The following is a 21,417-nucleotide window of genomic DNA, read 5'->3' on the forward strand; positions in this document are numbered from 1 at the left end:
GAGCTTGTCTGAGTCGCTGTGCCTGGTGTATACTGGTTGTGGGCGGTGTTTAATGGCTGGTGTTTAGTGGCTCCTGTCGAGTAGTTCTGGTTCGTGTTTAATGGCTGGTGTTCAGCCCTTGTGGCCGGCGTTTAGTGGCTGTGGCCGCCGTTTAGTGGCTGAGGCTGGTTTTAGTGGCGTGGCTCCTGCTCAGTGACTATGACTGTGGTTAGTGGCTGTTGGTGGTGTTTAGTTTCGGTGACTGGTGCTTAGTGGCTGCTAACTGTTGTTTATTATATTTTCCGAAATCGATCCACAACGCAGCTTGAGATGAGCAGACAGTTTGAGATGACCTGACAGTTTGAGATGACCGGACAGATTGAGATGACCAGACAGACTGAGATGAACAGACAGCTTGAGATGACCAAACAGCTTCAGATGAAATGACATTTAGGGATAACCTGACAGCTTGAGATGACCAGACTGCTGGACATGAACTGACGGATTGCGATGACTTAGCAGCTTGAGATGACCAGCTGCAGCTGCTGTTGTTGCTGCTGTGGCAGGTGTGAAGGCAAATGACATACGAAAGGTCAGGCTGTGGGCTCCGGGTGTGAGGGCCGGAAGATAATCACTGACTGACTGCACGCAATGACAGCTGCTTCCTGACTATTGTGCACTGAGTTTCCTTCCCACCTGAAGTTAGCCTAAGTCTTCCTGTCAAGCCGGTTTCCACAGTTAGCCGAGGAAAAAGGCTTTACCATGAAAATAAGCAACTTGTTTAGCATTTTGTACATAAACTGCTTTTCAGCTTAAGCTGTTCTATAAAATCTGCAAACAATCTTTTTCTGTGAACTCGGTGTCTTCAATTGTGGGTAAGAAAATGAATTCCAAATCAATATAACAATATAGCGAGACATAGGACTTGCCACCATTCATGTGGGTTGCTAAATAAAGGCATTAATTTACTTTTTATCTAAGATTACTGATGTGTTGAAACCGGCTTATCTCTCCGGGGAATAACAGGCCATATCACAAGTTGAGTGTAAGGCTATATGATTATTTTCAGGATAATGAGTCTGTTTATCTCTGCTTCATTACACCACTGATGTAGTTTCTGAGTTACAATTCATGTGTTAATTGGAACATGAACATCAAACAGTCAAGGAGAACAACATATTGTGTCTGATGAGAGTCCATTTTATACACTCCTCCTCGTTATTGTCACCTGCAGGTATTCAGGAGTTCATAATCCTTGTAGTTGGCATAACCCTATCTCAAAGTGCTTCATATAAAAAAACTCTAAGGTGATCAGACTGTATATTTTGTGGGTGAAACGCTGCAGCCAATTGTGCGTTGCAATGTCCACCAAACACTTGTGGATTCTTTGACCAAATTATCAATGTTTTTTGAAAGGATTCAGAGCCAGATTAGAGTGATCCGTCAATCAAATAAAAACCGTGTTCCTACTTACTCCGAGTTAGAGGAATGCGTCACTGGTATTACATCTAATCCAAATTTCACGTCGCATTTATTTATTTTCACTTTTCCCCTCAGTTTCTTCTCTGCTTGTCCTTTAGGAGTGTGACAGTCCTCATATTTCACTTGGTTACCATTACAGCAGCAGCCGTCTCCATGTGGCTTCTCACCACAAGTGATCAATTCACGCCCGACTTGAAAGCGTTAGCCACCAATGAAAAGATTCACAATCACTACACTATTTCATCTCCAATCAAGGTTATGATTTCAATAAATATGGGGACTGAAAGTAGTGACGAATTCGACCAGATGTGTCCCAAATGCTGAGTTTCTACATATTTTCCATGCGACCAAAGATAAATATTTTGAGGAGTTGCCCAAGGACGATCACTCTATGTGAGGAAATCGAGAGCAAATAGTAGGTGTAAGATAAAAAACATACTCACAAGGAACAAAACAGAAGCAGTTACTAAAATGGCAAGGAACATAACAGGGTTTTATAAACATATACCCAGAAAAACGGCGGTGGAGAAAACAATGCCATTTATGTCATCGTGTACAAAAGGGACATGAGAAGACATAAAAATAAGCGACAATCATCTGCTGCAGTTCAGAACCTCTTCAAATATAGAAAATACTCAATATTTTACATGAGAACATATACGTTTCGGTAGGCAATTCAGGACCTCGAGACTGTTCTTATTCTTTAACAACAAAGCAGATCTATACCTGAAGTCCAAATAACCGCCTTTGCCACATATTCTTTGATGTGCTTTTTTCAAATATCTATCCATCTCATCCATCTCAGTCCCGAAAAAATGAAATGGATCCACTACTCACATCCCTTTGGGGCAGAGTTCCAGATTTCCACCACCATTTGTCCATTGACTCCTAAATAGCCTCGGTCTAATTCAGATGTTGCTCCTTGTTCTGGATTGCACAACGAGAGGATACAATCTACATTTTCGGCCACAACATACTGTTCTGAAGTGCTGTGTGATGCTGTGAAGCGCATTGATCCATTTTATTGTCCTGATACGGCATTGTATCCATTGTAATTTTTATATTAAATACATAGGCATTGATAGACGAAAGAGGGCCAATGACTGTCGACTCTATGCCTCCAACATCCAGGCAATGGAATGACGTGTAATATTCCAAATAAAATATTACATTCCCAGATATTATTTCCTAAAAGTAATCCAACTAACTTGCTTTTAATAGAGCAAAACTTTCTGCTTTCACCATCATCCCAGGGACACTTTTCCACATATTTATCACACACTACCTGAAATATTGTACCTTTCAACACAAAGGTAAATTTTTTGATCTGTATAAGTCAGAGGGAATGTGACACGTGACTCCCCTCAGTCCTGGAGCTATTGGTAGATTCTCAAACACATGCCCCACTGGACCTTGTTATATATCGGTCACTGTGGACTGAAGCCATCTGTCCGGCAGCTCTCTGTCCCTCGGTTATTCGGCTCAAGTCTCAGTTCTGACAAGTGCCCAGAAACATGAGGACCCTGATTTCTCTCAGTGTGTTGCTGGCTGTCTTCTCCCGTGAGTGCTATTATTCTGACAGTCTCACTGTTCCTGTGTCGGTGTTATTCTCTCTGCAAATTCTCAGAGACAGGAGATTACACACTCATTAATCTTTGACCGTTTATCCTTGACAGGTGTCCAGGCAGATTTGGTTCTGAAACAGCCGCCGTATCTAACCGGGAAAACCGGCCAGGCCCTGAGACTGACCTGTGAATCCAGCGGGTTTATTCTCAACATAACACACATGTCCTGGTACCGGCAGCTTCCCGGGAAGCAGCAGGAAAATCTGCTCCAGTATGAAGGCTCATCCATCAAGTCATTCGGGTCCGGGTTTGAAAACCGTGTCACTGTCATCAGAGAAGATTCCCAAAGCATCTTCGATCTGATCATCAAATGCCCGACAGTGCACGACACCTCCACCTATTACTGTGAAATTAAGACACAGTGAGAGGAAACGGGGCTGAACTCCTACAAATACACAAAGGGAGAAAGGCAGCCCCTCCCACCCTAAACTGACTGAGGGGCAAACATGGTGTCAATGCTGTTTTGTGCCCAAGTTTTAGGAAAAGCTGAAGATACATTTATTATCAGACAGTACCCGCATATTGAATCGCTGTTTGATTTAGGTGAATGAACTGCTTATCTGTGCTGTAATATTCTGTGATATCAGACGGTCAGTGACACTGTGCTGTTGAGGCGGGAAGAACTGCAATTGGAGACAGACTAAATGACGGTTCAAAAACATCAGCAAGTCACAAGCTGTTGGAAATAATTCCATTCTGTTTCTTTGGATATGAGGAAACTACGAGACAGATTTTGCGTCACGTCAGAGGAGAATAGTCACTTTCAGTGAATTTCGGCAGCCGATATTGTGCTGATATTGAGGATCAGTATTTGTATTGGACTGTATCACTGGGTAAAGAAAAGACACAATGCTGCATACAACCATCTCCTCATACAAAATCCCCTGCCACAGAGACTGCTGAATCCCGTCATCATACAACATCCACAGCACCAAAATAAATGGCCCTGAAAATGGATAATTCTCAGAAATAACCTGGTGTTTAGCAGATGTATTGCGGTTAATTTGGATTGCAGGATGGTACTCAACGAGATTGACGTCTGGGGATATGTTCGGACATTAAACGAAAGTGTCTGAAAAACACAAGAATTTATTCTGACTGAAATATCACAGGAGTCATCAAAGGATACTGTGAACAAAGGACCAGCCGTTGCCAGAAATTCCGGGTCAATATTTGTTCGTTCGTCCTGTGCAGGAGATTTTGTCATATTGTGTATCACTGTGACAAGCAACGCACAGCATTAACAGTCAATACAAAAACCCCTGAACACCAAACCAGCTAATCTCTTTCACTGCTCGCTTGTGTGGGTCCCACTGAGTACGTGAGGAACTTGCATTTGTAAATCGGTGTCGATCGCTAAGGATTTTACCACTTTAACAGACATAAAATATCATATTTGTTCTTCAATCTGTTCTTGACAACAACATGTGTTTGAGATGAGCACTGCAAACTGGCAAAAATACAAATCATTGAACAGTTAAACAAAGAGCCAAGCAATTGTTTTCAGAAAACTACAGAAATATATTGTGCACTTTATTTGGTTTGGGGAAACCAACATTTGCTAATATTTTATTTGTGTGCCTTGTCCTCACAGCAGGTTGTTGCAGTGGGCAGCACACTGACTGCAGCACAGTGAGATAAACACCACGGCATTAACTGTCAATACAAAAACCCTCCAACACCAAAGCAGCTAATCTCTCTCTCTGTTCGCTTGTGGGGGTCCAACTGAATATGCGGGAATTTGGTATTCGTAAAATGGTGCCGAGCGCTGAGCAAATTTCCAGATTTAATAGAAATAAAACATTACATTTGATCTCCAATCTGTTGGTGACAATAGAATGTTTGACATGATCACTGCAAACTGGCAAAGATGCAATCATTTAACAGGTAAACACAGAGCCAAGCAATTGTTTTCAGAACGTTACAGAAATATATTGGGTATTGTATTTGGTTTGGGAGAGCCAACATTTACAGTAATGTTGTGTTTGTGTGCACTGCCCGCACAGCAGGTTGTTGCAGTGGGCAGCACACTGACTGTAGCACAGTGACTACATGGGTCAAGGCACCGTGTTGACTGTGACGGATGGTGAGTAGCAGACACTATCTCATCTCACTCAATTCACTGAACTTGTCTCTTTGTATGTGTTCACTTTAACACCTATTTAATGTAATGAATTCTGCGTGGACGGGATATCTCACAGTTTAATCCACGCTAAAGATTTTTAGCTGCCATTGCTTTCAATAACAACTGTTTCTTTATGTACTATTCTCTCAATGTTTAGTTTATTGTTGGTGATATTTTTGGTGATTACACTAAAGGACTTTCCATAATGTTTGTTCGCGGTGAATGGCAGCTGCTGGGTTTCGGGTATAATGATGCCGCGAATTGTATAAAAGTGTTTGAAACTGTGCCCAAGATTTGGAAATGAGGACCTGAATATCGTGGGATGAGTGACGGGAAGGTTATCAGATCGATTCCGATATGTATTTCAATCTGTTGTTTAATATAAGGAACGCTGCTGTGGGTTAAAGATGTTCATCTGGGAGAAGTTGAGTGAGAGAGTAAAGCGGGTTTACATTGCTGCGGTGTGACTGACAACTCAAATCTGCACGAATGTTACAGAAATATGAGTGAATGTTTTTATTTCAAGTAATATTAGCATTAACGTGTTGCTCACAGTTACTTTTCCTCAGCTGCCCATACACCAGTCACGCTAACATTCAGCTACTGTTTGATTCTATGCTTCATTTCAATTGATATTGCCGGCGGTTGAGTTAAACTTACTTCCATTCCTCAGAGTGTACACAGATCGGTGTTGATCTACAATCATCAGCTTTCTGCTTTACACTAACTATCTTGTAGAAAAACACAGATGTATTCATCAAACATATGTTCAAGTTTGAATAGCAGACTGCATTGTTAGAGATCCAATTATTAATGACATGTTTAACACAAAGCGAAACTGGTCACTGACATCAAACTAATGATATCGTAGTTGATTATCTAAAACTTCAGAGATGTCAGAAATGAGGGTGAAAGGAAGAAATCTCTCATTTTACTGTAATCACATGCTTTAGTTATTCTGTGTAACTGTTGATCTATAAAGATGAATTTCCTGTTTTACATTAACTGATCAGCAGAAAAATTGCTAAATTTGTTGTTTTTCAGTAAACAAATGGTAAACTCTGAATAACCCGCTGCAATGTATCAGATACATTTGTTTAAGAGACGGTTAACACACAGCGAAACTGGTCACGGACACCAAGCTAATGATATCAGAACTGACCAGCTCGATCTCCATACTCAGCAGAGATGATGGTGAAAGGAATCAGTTTCTGATTCGACTGTAAATACATGAAATAGTTATTCTGTGTAACTGTTTGAGTTGCGGGTAATTGTGACCGTGATTTACATTGCACAATGTACAATGCATCGTGTGTGATGTGGATGGAGAGCGGGTGAGCTGCTGTGCGGTTACTGACAGCTTCAGGCTGAGGGAAAGTGAACATGGAGCGACCTGTGGGTAATTGGATGGAAACAATGTGTTTTTGAGATGCGAGGGTTCATGCTGTTTCTGTGTTTGAGACCTGAGTAAACGGCATTGAACAGTGTAATTGCAAATTGCTGAACGGGGATATCTCACTGTGGGGAGAGCGGCTGGGAGTTCGGTTCAAGTTTAACCTTCAGATCGAGGGATAGGAAAGAGCAATGTGAAGGTTTGTTTCATAAATATCTTTCCAGAGGTCGAAACATCAATTGACGTCAATCGTCTTAAGAAGAACCGGAATCCAAATTTAAAGTAAATTTAAGATTATTATACGCTTCCGCGAAATCTTAAAGTAAAGTTTTATAATCTACAAGTGTTTAATATTAGTTGAGGATTTGGATCTCGGAAGTGAACAATGTCTCTATTTGTATCATTAGTTAATTTAATTTATTTATAGCTAACAAGTCGGTGACCGCAGGGGCTGGAAACAGACCCACAGACACCAACACTGTTTGTTTTATATATTTATATCACCTGCCTCTGTCTGTCAGCCTGTGTCTCATGAATACAACATGACCACAGGACATTCAACTGTCACCACCTGAATCTAACACAATACAGCCGACGAATGGAACAGAAGACCCTCATACTCATGTGTGGTCGTCCACGAAATGTTCCCACTGAAGACTCGGACCAGAACCGTAAATAAATCCAGCGGTAAACCGAGTTTTGTAAACCTTGCACTTGTTCTGATGGACACCGTGAATCCATGTCACTGAGGGTCTCTCAATACCATCTTGCTTATGCTTTTGTACACACAACTTCTTGCCATTGCATTGTCAGTTTTCAACAATTAAATCAAATAAAGATCATTGTTTTATTGATGTATCAGGTACTTCGGATTGAATTAAAATTAATTACACAGATATTTTCCAGCGTTAGGACTGATCCATTTGTTTTTGGAAGCAAAGCTAATATAAAGTTATTACTGCAGACATTTTGGTGGTTACTATTTAGCGTGGTGATATGTTTCCACATGTGTCATACACCGGGCAGACCAGCACGTCCACCCCACACCCCTACGACTCCACCACCCACACACAACCCCCGAAAATATAAGTTGACAATAAAGTCCCAACTAATTCAACATCACTGGATACAATCCAATCTCAAAACGAATTTTATTTGCGGTTTGGTTTATAATTGCACAGCAGAGCTGCACCTTTTCCCTTGCAGGATATTTTCTCTATCACTGAAAAGCATCGCATTCTGCATGAAGCAACATTTCAGATGTAAACTATGCCCTTTTTTTGGTAAAATTCCTGTAACAATGATACTTGTTCCACAGAAAAGATTTGGATACGGTTACATATTCACTTGAACACTCGCTTAGCTACGCTTCTACATTGTAAACAAATACACTCATTCACAAACTGCCCACACGCTCAATCCACCCAAATCCACATTTGCACTCATACACCCAGACATTCGCACACTCACTCACACTCATGTCCACCCAGGCCCACACAAACTCACACACAATCACTTCCACACAGTCCCACACGCACTCAAATACATTCACACCCAACCAGGCGCCTCAAACACTTGATGGCCCTCAGGGATGAACCCTGTTCACTTACATCTCAATGTGTTTAGTTGATTTAAACAAATGTTTTTGCTGGTTGTTCTGTTGCTTTACAACAATATCAGCCATTTTGAAATAGAAACGGTGCCATTTAGAAAAACGTTGATGATGAAGCGCAGCAACAGCGCCGCCCGGCGGCTATATATCGTCACTGCAGCCGCGACCGTGAAGCGCAGCAACAGCGCCGCTCGGTGGTTCAATACCGTCACTGCAGTCAATTTAGTGAAGCGCTGCAACAGCGCGGCCATGCAGCTCGATACCGTAGCGCAGCATCAGCGCAGCCCGGTGGTTGAATAGCGTCACTTCAGCCACTTTGGTGAAGCGCTGCAACAGCGCCGATAGGCGGCTCAATACCGTCACGGCCGACGCGATAGTAAAGCGCAGCAACAGCGCCGCCCAGTGGCTCACTATCGTCAATGAAGCCGCTATAATGTAGGGCTGCAACAACAGCGCCGACGGGTGGCACAATATCGTCACTACACCCGCTATAATGTAGGTCAGAATCAGCGCCGCCCGGTGGTTGAATACCGTCAATGCAGCCACTTAAGTGAAGCGCTGCAACAGCGCCGACAGGCGCTCGATACCGTCACTGCAGCCGCGAAAGTGAAGCGCAGCAACAGCGCCGTCCGATGGCTCAATAACGGCACTGCAGCCGCTATAATGTAGGGCTGCAACAACCGCGCTGACGGTTGGCTCAATATCGTCACTGCAGCCGCTATAAGTAGAACTGCATCAGCCCCGCTCGTTGGTTGAATACCGTCACTGCATCCACTTAAGTGAAGCCCTGCAACAGCGCCGACAGGTGGCTCAATATAGTAATTGCAGACGCGATAGTAAAGCGCACCAACAGGGTCGCCCGTGGCTCAACACTGTCAGTGCAGCCGCTATACCGCCGACACCGCCGCCCGGTGGTGGAATACCGTTACTGCAGCCACATTTGTGAAGCGCTGCAACAGCGCCGACAGTCGCTCGATACCGTCACTGCAGCCGCTACAATGTAGCGCTCCGACAGCGCCGCCCGGCGGCTCAATAAAGTCACTGTAGCCTCGATCGTGAAGCGCAGCAACAGCGCCGCCCGGAGGCACAATACCGTCACAGCCGACGCGACAGTGAAGCGCAGCAACAGCGCCGCCCGGTGGCTCAATACCGTCACTGCAGCCGCAATAATGTAGATCAGCATCAGCGCCGCCCGGTGGTTGAATACAGTCACTGCAGCCACTTTAGTGAAGCGCTGCAACTGCGCCGACAGGCGGCTCAATACCGTCATTGCAGACGCGATAGTGAAGCGCAGCAAGAGCGTCGCGCGATGGCACAATACTGTCAATGCAGCAGCTATAATGTAGCGCTGCGACCGCGCCGCCCGGTGGTTGAATACTGTCACTGCAGCCACATTAGTGAAGCGCTGCAACAGCGCGGACAGGCGCTCGTTACCGTCATTGCAGCCGCTAAAGTTAAGCGCAGCAACAGCGCCGCCCGGCGAATCAATACCGTCATTTCAGACGCCATAGTGAAGAGCAGCGACAGCGCCGCACTGTGGCTCAATATCGTCACTGCAGCCGCTGTATTGACGCTCAGCATCAGCGCCGCCCGGCAGCTCAATATTGTCACTGCAGCCGCGATCGTGAAGCGCAGCAACAGCGCCGCTCGGAGGCACAATACCGTCACAGCCGAAGCGATAGTGAAGCGCAGCAACAGCGCCGCCCGGTGGCTCAATACCGTCACTGCAGACGCTATAATGTAGGGCTGCAACAAGAGCGCCGACGGGTGGCTCAATATCGTCACTGCAGCCGCAATAATGTAGATCAGAATCAGCGCCGCACGGTGGTTGAATACAGTCACTGCATCCACTTTAGTGAAGCGCTGCAACTGCGCCGACAGGTGGCTCAATACCGTCATTGCAGACGCGAGAGTGAAGCGCAACAAGAGCGTCGCGCGATGGCACAATACTGTCACTGCAGCCGCTATAATGTAGCGCTGCGACAGCGCCGCCCGGTGGTTGAATACCGTCACCGCAGCCACATTAGTGAAGCGCTGCAACAGCGCCGACAGGCGCTCGATACCGCAATTGCAGCCGCTAAAGTTAAGCGCAGCAACAGCGCCGCCCGGCGACTCAATACGTCATTTCAGAGGCTATAGTGAAGAGCAGCAACAGCGCCGATCTGTGGTTCAACACGGTCACTGCAGCCGCTGTATTGAAGCGCAGCAACAGCGCCGCCGGGCGGCGCAATATCGTCACTGCAGACGCGATCGTGAAGCGCAGCAGCAGCGCCGACCGGTCATTCAATACCCTCACTGCAGTCAATTTAGTAAAGCGCTGCAACAGCGCCGCCAGGCAGCTCGAAACCGTCATTGTAGTGGCTAAAGTGAAGCGAAGCAACAGCGCCGCCCCACGTCTCAATACCGTCACTGCAGGCGCTATAATGTAGCGCTGCGACAACAGCGCCGCCCGGTGGCTCAATACTGTCACTGCAGCCGCTATAGTGAAGCGCAGCAACAGCGCCGCCTGGATGCTAATTAACGTCACTGCAGACGCGATAGTGAAGCGCAGCAACAGCGTCGCCCGGTGTATCAATACTGTCACTGCAGCCGCTATAATGTAGCGCAGCATCAGTGCCGACGGTGGTTGAATATCGTCACTGCAGCCACTTTAGTGAAGCGCTGCAACAGCACCGCCAGGCAGCTCGATATCGTAGCGCAGCAACACAGCCGCCCCGCTGCTCAATACCGTCACTGCAGCAGCTATAATGTAGCGCTCCAACAAAAGCGCCGCCCGGTGGGTCAATAGAGTCACTGAATCCGCTATAATGAAGAGCTCCAGCAGCGCCGGCCGGTGGCTCAATAACGTTACTGCAGCCACTATAATGTAGAGCTGCAACAACAGCGCCGACGGTTGGCACAATACCGTCACTGCAGCCGCTACAATGTAGATCTGCATCAGCGCCGCCCGATGTTGGAATACCGTCACTGCCTCCACTTTTGTGAAGCCCTGCAACAGCGCCGACAGGCCGCTCAATACCGTCATTGCAGACGCGATAGTAAAGCGCAGGAACAGCGTCGCCCGGTGGTTCAACACTGTCACTGCAGCCGCTGTAATGAAGCGATGCGACAGCGCCGCCCGGTGGCTCAATACCTTCATTTCAGACGCGAAAGTGAAGAGCAGCAACAGCGAACAGCGGGGTGGATCAATACCGTCACTGCAGCCGCTATAATGTAGCGTTGAAACAGCGCCGCTAGGCGGCTCGATACCTTCATTGCAGCCGCTAAAGTTAAGCGCAGCAACAGCGCCGCCCGGCGGCTCAATACCGTCACCGCCGACGCGATAGGGAAGCGTAGCAATAGCGCCGCCCGGTGGGTCAATGCCGTCACTGCAGCCGCTATAATGTTGGGCTGCAACAACAGCGCCGAACGGTGTTTCAATACAGAAACTGCAGACGCGATAGTGAAGCGCAGCAATGCGCAGCCTGGTGGCTCAATACCGTCACTGCAGCGGCGATCGTGAAGCGCAGCAAGAGCCCGGCACGGTGGTTCAATGCCGTCAATGCAGTCGCTAAAATGTAGTGTTGCAACAGCGCCGCTAGGCGGCTCGATACCGTCACTGCAGCCGCTACAATGTAGCGCTACGACAGCGCCGCCCGGCGGTTCAATATCGTCACTGCAGCCGCGATCGTGAAGCGCAGCAACAGCGCCGCTCGGCGGCTCAATACCGTCACTGCAACCGCTATAATGTAGGGCTGCAACAACAGCGCCGACGGTTGGCTCAATACCGTCACTGCAGCGGCTATAATGTAGATCTGCATCAGCGCCTCGCGGCGGTTTAATACCGTCATTGCAGCCACTTTAATGAAGCGCTTCAAAAGCGCCGAAAGGCGGCTGAATAACGTCAATGCAGACGCGATAGTAAAGCGCAGCAACAGCGCCGACGGTTGGCTCAATAGCGTCACTGCCGCCGCTATAATGCAGATCTGCATCAGCGCCGCCCGGTGGTTGAATACCGTCACTGCAGCCACTTAAGTGAAGCGCTTCAACAGCGCCGACCGGCGCTCGATAACATCACTGCAGCCGACAAAGTAAAGCGCAGCAAGAGCGCCGCCCGGCGGCTCAATTCCGTCACCGCCGACGCGATAGTGAAGCGCAGCATCAGCGCCGCCCGGTTGCTCAATATCGTCACTGCAGCCGCTTTAATGTAGGGCTGCAACAACAGCGCCGAAGGGTGCCTCAATATCGTCACTGCAGCCGCTATAATGTAGATCTGCATCAGCGCCGCCCGGCGGTTGAATACCGTTATTTCAGACGCCATAGTGAAAAGCAGCAACAGCGTCGCCCTGTGGCTCAATACCGTCACTGCAGCAACTTTAGTGAGGCGCTGCAACAGCGCCGACAGGCGTTGGATACCGTCATTGCAGCCGCTAAAGTAAAGCGCAGCAACAGCGCCGCCCGGCGGCTCAATACCGTCATTGCAGTGGCTAAAGTGAAGCAAAGCAACAGCGCGGCCACGCGGCTCAATACCGTCACTGCAGCCGATATAATGTAGCGCTGCGACAATAGCGCCGCCCGGTGGATCAATACCGTCACTGCAGCCGCTATAGTGAAGCGCAGCAACAGCGTTGCCCGGTGGCTCAACACTGTCATTCCAGCCGCTATAATGTAGCGCTGAGACAGCGCCGCCCGACGGCTCAATATCGTCACTGCAGTCGCGATCGTGAAGCGCAGCAACAGCGCCGCACGGTGGCTCAATACCGCCACTGCAGTCAATTTAGTAAAGCGCTGCAAAAGCGCCGCCAGGCAGCTCCATATCGTAGCGCCGCAACAGCGCCGCCCGCGACTCAATACCGTCACTGCAGCCGCTATAATTTAGAGTTGCAACAACAGCGCCGCACGGTGGCTCAATACCGTCACTGCAGCCGCTATAGTGAAGCGCAGTAACAGCGCCGCCCGGCAGCTAAATATCGTTACCGCAGGAGAGATCGTGAAGCGCAGCAACAGCGCCGCCCGGTGGCTCAATACTTTCACTGCAGTCAATTTCGTGAAGCGCTGCAACAGCGCCGCCAGGCAGCTCGATAACGTAGCGCAGCATCAGCGCCGCCCTGTGTCTCAATATCGTCACTGCAGCCGCTATAATGTACGGCTGCAACAACAGCGCCGACCGGTGGTTAAATACCGTCATTGTTGACGCGATACCGAAGCGCAGCAACAGCGTCGCCCGGTGGCTCCATTATGTCACTGCAGCCGCTATAATTTAGGGCTGTAACAGCGCCGCCCGGCGGCTAAATATCGTCACTGCAGCCGCGATCGTGAAGTGCAGCAACAGCGACGCCCGGTGGCTCAATAGCGTCACTGCAGCCGAAATAATGTAGCGCAGCATCAGCGCCGCCCGCTGGTTGAAATCGTCACTGCAGCCACTTTAGTGAAGCGTTGCAACAGCGCCGACAGTCGGCTCGTTACCGTCATTGCAGCCGCTGAAGTGAAGCGCAGCAACAGCGCCTCCCGGCGACTCAATACCGTCATTTCTGACTCGAGAGCAAAGAGCAGCAACAGCGCCGCCCGGTGGCACAACACCGTCACTTCAGACGCTATATTGAAGCGCAGCAACAGCGCCGCCCAGCGGCTCAATATCCTCACTGTAGCCGCGATCGTGAAGAGCAGCAGCAGCGCCGCCCGGTGGTTCAATACCGTCACTGCAGTCAATTGAGTGAAGCGCTACGACAGCGCCGCCAGACAGCTCGATACCGTCATTGCAGTGGCTAAAGTGAAGCGAAGCAACAGCGCCGCCCACGTCTCAATACGGTCACTGCAGCCGCTATAATGTAGCGCTGCGACAACAGCGCCGCCCGGTGGCTCAATACCGTCACTGCAGTCGCTATAGAGAAGCGCCGCAACAGCGCCGCCCGGTGGCTCAATACCGTCACTGCAGCCGCTATAGTGAAGCGCAGCAACAGCGCCGCCCGGTGGTTCAGTACCGACAGTGTAGTCAATTTAGTGAAGCGCTGCAACAGCGCGGCCAGGCAGCTCGATACCGTAGCGCAGCATCAGCGCAGCCCGGCAGTTGAAAACCGTCACTTCAGCCACTTTAGTGAAGCGCTGCAAAAGCGCCGCCAGGCAGCTCCATATCGTAGCGCCGCCCGCGACTCAATACCGTCACTGCAGCCGCTATAATTTAGAGTTGCAACAACAGCGCCGCACGGTGGCTCAATACCGTCACTGCAGCCGCTATAGTGAAGCGCAGTAACAGCGCCGCCCGGCGGCTAAATATCGTTACCGCAGGAGAGATCGTGAAGCGCAGCAACAGCGCCGCCCGGTGGCTCAATACTTTCACTGCAGTCAATTTCGTGAAGCGCTGCAACAGCGCCGCCAGGCAGCTCGATAACGTAGCGCAGCATCAGCGCCGCCCTGTGGCTCAATATCGTCACTGCAGCCGCTATAATGTACGGCTGCAACAACATTACTCACGCGATAGTGAAGCGCAGCAACGGCGTCGCCCGGTGGCTCAATAATGTCACTACAGCTGCTATAATGTAGCGCTGCAACAGCGCCGCCCGGCGACTCAATACCGTCATTGCAGACTCGAGAGTGAAGCGCAGCAACAGCGCCGTCCGGTGACTTTGTACCGTCACTGCAGCCGCTGTAGTGAAGCGCAGCCACAGCGCCTCCCGGCGACTCAATACCGTCATTTCTGACTCGATAGTGAAGAGCAGCAACAGCGCCGCCCGATGGCTCAATACCGTCACTCCAGACGCTATATTGAAGCGCAGCAACAGCGCCGCCCGGTGGCTCAATATCCTCACTGCAACCGCAATCGTGAAGCGCAGCAGCAGCGCCGCCCGTTGGTTCAATACCGTCAATGTCGTCAATTGAGTGAAGCGCTACAGCAGCGCCGCCAGACAGCTCGATACCGTCATTGCAGTGGCTAAAGTAAAGCGAAGCAACAGCGCCTCCCCGCGGCTCATTACGGTCACTGCAGCCGCTATAATGTAGCGCTGAGACAACAGCGCCGCCCGGTGGCTGAATACCGTCACTGCAGCCGCTATAGTAAAGCGCAGCAACAGCGCCGCCTGCGGCTCAATAACGACACTGCAGCCGCTCTATTGTAGCGCAGGAACAGCGCCGCGCGGCGGATAAATATCTTCACTGCAGGCGCGAACGTGAAGCGCAGCAACAGCGCCGCCCGGTGGCTCAATACCGTCACTGCAGCCGCTATATTGTAGCGCATCAACAGCGCCGCCGGGTGAATGAATACCGTCACTGCAGCGAATTTAGTGAAGCGCTGCAACAGCGCCGCCCGGCGACTCGATACCGTCATTTCAGACGCGATAATGCAGCGCAGCAACAGCGCCGCCGGATGGCTCAATACCGTCACTGCAGCCGCTATAATATAGGGTTGCAACAGCGCCGCTAGGCGGCTCGATACCGTCATTTCAGCCGCTAAAGTGAAGCGCAGAAACAGCGCAGTCCTGCGGCTCAATAACGTCACCGCCGATGCGATAGTGAAGCGCAGCAATAGCGCCTCCCGGTGGCTCAATACAGTCACTGCAGCCGCTATAATGTTGGGCTGCAACAACAACGCCGACCGGTGGTTCAATAACGACACTGCAGACGCGATAATGAAGCGCAGCAACAGCGCCGCGCGGTGGCTCAATGCCGCCACTGCTGCGGCGATAGTGAAGCGCAGCATCAGCGCCGCCCTGTGGCTGAATACCGTCAATGCAACCTCTATAATGTTGGGCTGCAACAACAACGCCGACCAGAGATTCAATAACGACACTGCAGAAGCGATAATAAAGCGCAGCAACAGCGCCGCCCGGTGGCTCAATGCCGCCATTGCAGCCACTATAGTGAAGCGCAGAAACAGCATGGCCCGGTGGCTCAATACCGTCACTGCAGTCGCTATAATGTAGCGTAGCATCAGCGCCGCCCGATGGTTGAATACCGTCACTGCAGCCAATTTAGAGAAGCGCCGCAACAGCACCGACAGGCGGCTCAATACCGTCATTACAGATGCGATAGTGAAGCGCACCAACAACATCGCCCAGTGGCTCAACACTGTCGCGGCAGCCGCGATCGTGAAGCGCAGCAACAGCGCCGCCCGGCGGCTCAAAACCGTCACAGACGACGCGGTCTTGAAGCGCAGCAACAGCGCCGCCCGCTGGCTCAATACCGTCACTGCAGCCGCTATAATGTAGTGCTGCAACAACAGCGCTGCCCGAGAGCTCAATACCGTCACTGCAGCCGATAAAGTGAAGAGCGGCAACAGCGCCGCCGGTGGCTCAATACCGTCACTGCAACCGGTATAGTGAAGGGCAGCAACAGCGACGCCCGGTGGCTCAATACAGTCACCGCCGACGCGATAGTGAAGCGCAACAACAGCGCCGACCGGAGGCTCAATACCGTCACTGCAGCCGCTATAATGTAGGGCTGCAACAACAGCGCCGACGGTTCGCACAATACCGTCACTGCAGCCGCTATAATGTAGCACTGCAACAGCGCCGCTAGGCGGCTCGATACCGTCATTGCAGCCGCTAAAGTGAAGCGCAGCAACAGCGCCGCCCGGCGGTTCAATACCGTCACTGCAGCCGCTATAATGTAGGGCTGCAACAACAGCGCCGACGGTTGGCACAATACCGTCACTGCAGCCGCTGCATTGATGCGCAGCAACAGCGCCGCTAGGCGGCTCAATACCGTCATTGCAGCCGCTAGAGTAAAGCGCAGCAACAGCGCCGCCCGGTGATTCAATACAGTCACTGCAGTCAATTCAGTGAAGCGCTACAACAGGGCCGCCAGGCAGCTCGATACCGTCATTGCAGTGGCTAAAGTGAAGCGAAGCAACAGCGCCGACTCGCGGCTCAATACGGTCAATGCAGCCGCTATAATGTAGCGCTGCGACAACGGCGCCGCCCGGTGGCTCAATACCGTCACTGCAGCCGCTAAGGTGAAGCGCCGCAACAGCGCCGCCCGGTGGCTCAATACCGTCACTGCAGCCGCTATAGTGAAGCGCAGCAACAGCGCCGCCCGGCGGCTAAATATCCTCACTGCAGCCGCGACCGTGAAGCGCAGCAACAGCGCCGCCCGGTGGTTCAATACCGTCACTGCAGTCAATTGAGTGAAGCGTTACAACAGCGCCGCCAGGCAGCTCGATACCGACATGGCAGTGGCTAAAGTGAAGCGAAGCAACAGCGCCGCCGCGCGACTGAATACCGTCACTGCAGCCGCTATAATGTAGCGCTTCGACAACAGCGCCGCCCGGTGGCACAATACCGTCACTGCAGCCGCTATAGTGAAGCGCCGCAACAGCGCCGCCCGGTGGCTCAATAACGTCACTGCAGCCGCTAAAGTCAACCGCAGCAACAGCGCCGCCCGGTTGTTCAATACCTTCAATGCAGTGAATTTAGTGAAGCGCTGCAACAGCGCGGCCAGTCATCTCGATACCGTAGCGCAGCATCAGCGCCGCCCGGTGGTTGAATACCGTCACTGCATTCACTTTGGTGAAGCGCTGCGACAGCACCGCACGGCGACGCAATACCGTCATTTCAAACGCGATAGTGAAGCGCAGCAACAGCGCCGCCGGGAGGCTCAATACCGTCACTGCAGTCGCTATAATGTAGCGCTGCGACAGCGCCGCCCGTCGGCTCAATGTCGTCACTGCATCCGCGATCGTGAAGCGCAGCAAGAGCACGGCACGGCGGCTCAATAGCGTCACTGCAGCCGCTATAATATAGCGTTGCAAAAGCGCCGCTAGGCGGCTCGATACCCTCACTGCAGCCGCTATAATATAGCGTTGCAAAAGCGCCGCTAGGCGGCTCGATACCGTCATTGCAGACGCTAAAGTGAAGCGCAGCAACAGGGAAGCCCGGCGGCTCAATACCGTCACCGCCGACGCGATAGTGAAGCGCAACAACAGCGCCGCCCGGTGGCTCAATACCGTCACTGCAGCCGCTATAATGTAGGGCTGCAACAACAGCGCCGACGGTTGGCACATTACCGTCACTGCAGCCGCTATAATGTACATCTGCGTCAGCGCCGCCCAGTGGTTGAATACCGTCACTGCAGCCACTTTAGTATAGCGCGGCAACAGCGCCGACAGGCGGCTCAATAGTGTCATTGCAGACGCGATAGTGAAGCGCAGCACCAGCGTCGCCCGGTGGCTCAACACTGTCACTGCAGCCGCTATAATGTAGCGCTGCAATAGCGCCGCCCGGTGGTTGAATACCGTCACTGCAGCCACTTTAGCGCAGCGCTCGATACCGTCATTGCAGCCGATAAAATAAAGCGCAGCAACAGCGACGCCCGGCGGCTCAAAACAGTCACTGCAGCCGCTATAATGTAGATCAGCATCAGCGCCGCTGGGTGGTATAATACCAGCCACTTTAGTGAAGCCCTGCGACAGCGCGGACAGGCGGCTCAATACCGTCATTGCAAACGCGATAGTGAAGCGCAGAAACAGTGTCGCCCTGTGGCTCAATACTGTCACTGCATCCGCTATAATGTAGCGCTGCGACAGCGCCGCCCGGTGATTGAATACCGCCACCGCAGCCACTTTAGTGAAGCGCAGCAACAGCGCCGCCGGGTGGCTCAATTCCGTCACTGCGTCGGCGATAGTGAAGCGCAGCATCAGCGCCGCCCGGTGGCTGAATACCGTCACTGCAGCAGTTATAATGTAGCGCTGCAAAAACAGCGCCGACCATTGGCTCAATACCGTCATTGCAGACGCGATACTGAAGCGCAGCAACAGCGTCGCCCGGTGGCTCAATACCGTCACTGCAGCCGCTATAAGGTAGCGCAGCATCCGCGGTGGTTGAATACCGTCATTGCAGCCACTTTAGTGAAGCGCTGCAACGGCGCCGCAAGGCAGCTCGATACCGTAGCGCAGCAACAGCGCCGCCCCGCGGCTCAATACGGTCATTGCAGCCGCTGTAATGTAGCGCTGCAACAACAGCACCGCCCGGTGGCTCAATACCGTCACTGCTGCCGCTATAGTGAAGAGAAGCAACTGCGCTGCCCGGTGGCACCATACCGTCATTGCAGCCGCTAAAGTGAAGCGCAGCAACAGCGACGCCCGGCGGCTCAATACCGTGACCTCCGACGCGATAGTGAAGCGCAGCAACAGCGCCGCCCGTTGGCTCAATACCGTCACTGCATCCGCGATCGCGAAGCGCAGCAGCAGCGCCGCCCGGTAGTTCAATACCGTCACTGCAGTCAATTCAGTGAAGCGCTACAACAGGGCCGCCAGGCAGCTCGATACCGTCATTGCAGTGGCTAAAGTGAAACGAAGCAACAGCGCCGAACCGCGGCTCAATACGGTCACTGCAGCCGCTATAGTGAAGCGCAGCAACAGCGCCGACGGACGGCTAAATATCGTCACTGCAGCCGCGACCGTGAAGCGCAGCAACAGCGCCGCCCGGTGGTTCAATACCGTCACTGCAGTCAATTGAGTGAAGCGTTACAACAGCACCGCCAGGCAGCTCGATACCGACATTGCAGTGGCTAAAGTGAAGCGAAACAACAGCGCCGCCGCGCGACTGAATACCGTCACTGCAGCCGCTATAATGTAGCGCTGCGACAACAGCGCCGCCCGGTGGCACTATACCGTCACTGCAGCCGCTATAGTGAAGCTGCGCAACAGCGCCGCCCAGTGGCTCAATAACGTCACTGCAGCCGCTATAGTCAAGCGCAGCAACAGCGCCGACCGGCTGCTAAATATCGTCACTGCAGCAGCGACAGTGAAGCGCAGCAACAGCGCCCCCCGGTTGTTCAATACCTTCACTGCAGTGAATTTAGTGAAGCGCTGCAACAGCGCGGCCAGTCATCTCGATACCGTAGCGCAGCATCAGGGCCGCCCGGTGGTTGAATACCGTCACTGCATACACTTTAGTGAAGCGCTGCAACAGCACCACACGGCGACGCAATACCGTCATTTCAGACGCGATAGTGAAGCGCAGCAACAGGGCCGCCCGGTGGATCAATACCGTCACTGCAGCCGCTATAGTGCAGCGCTGCGACAGCGCCGCCCGGCGGCTCAATATCGTCACTGCAGCCGCGATCATGAAGCACAGCAACAGCGCGGCACGGTGGCTCAATAGCGTCACTGCAGCCGCTATAATGTAGCGTTGCAACAGCGCCGCTAGGCGGCTCGATACCGTCATTGCAGCCGCTAAAGTGAAGCGCAGCAACAGCGCCGACCGGCGGCTCAATACCGTCACCGCCGACGCGATAGTGAAGCGCAACAACAGCGCCGCCCGGTGGCTCAATAACGTCGCTGCAGCCGCTATAATGTAGGGCTGCAACAACATCGCCGACGGTTGGCACAATACCGTCACTGCAGCCGCTATAATGTACATCTGCGTCAGCGCCGCCCGATGGTTGAATACCGTCACTGCAGCCACTTTAGTGTAGCGCTGCAACAGCGCCGACAGGAGGCTCAATAGTGTCATTGCAGACGCGATAGTGAAGCGCAGCAACAGCGTCGCGCGGTGGCTCAACACTGTCACTGCAGCCGCTATAATGTAGCGATGCAACAGCGCCGCCCGGTGGTTGAATACCGTCACTGCAGCCACTTTAGTGAAGCGCTGCAACAGCGCCGACAGGCGCTCGATACCGTCATTGCAGCCGCTAAAGTAAAGCGCAGCAACAGCGCCGCCCGGCGGCTCAATACTGTCACTGCAGCCGCTATAATGTAGATCAGCATCAGCGCCGCTGGGTGGTTTAATAACGTCACAGCAGCCACTTTAGTGAAGCCCTGCGACAGCGCCGACAGGCGGCTCAATACCGTCATTGCAGACCCGATAGTGAAGCGCAGCAAAAGTGTCGCCCGGTGGCTCAATACTGTCACTGCAGCCGCTATAATATAGCGCTGGGACAGCGCCGCCCGGTGATTGAATACCGTCACTGCAGCCACTTAAGTGAAGCGCAGCAACAGCACCGCCCGGTGGCTCAATACCGTCACTGCTGCTGCGATAGTGAAGCGCAGCATCAGCGCCGCCCGGTGGCTGAATACCGTCACTGCAGCCGCTATAATGTAGCGCTGCAACAACAGCGCCGACCGTTGGCTCAATACCGTCATTGCAGACGCGATAGTGAAGCGCAGCAACAGCGTCGCCCGGTGGCTCAATACCGTCACTGCAGCCGCTATAATGTAGCGCAGCATCCGCGGTGGTTGAATACCGCCATTGCAGCCACTTTAGTGAAGCGCTGCAACAGCGCCGCCAGG

General features: G+C 51.9%; 1 gene segment (V, D, J or C); it reads left to right on the top strand.

Moving 5' to 3' along the window:
* The first annotated feature begins 2,916 nt into the window (after positions 1-2,916).
* LOC103173449 lies at positions 2,917-3,451 on the top strand. The segment is given in 2 exon segments: positions 2,917-3,021; positions 3,138-3,451. Coding segments are annotated over 2 exon segments (360 nt in total).
* Positions 3,452-21,417: the final 17,966 nt, after the last annotated feature.

Source organism: Callorhinchus milii, unplaced genomic scaffold (assembly GCF_018977255.1).
Source record: "Callorhinchus milii isolate IMCB2004 unplaced genomic scaffold, IMCB_Cmil_1.0 Scaffold934, whole genome shotgun sequence".
Taxonomy (NCBI): Eukaryota; Metazoa; Chordata; class Chondrichthyes; order Chimaeriformes; family Callorhinchidae; genus Callorhinchus; species Callorhinchus milii.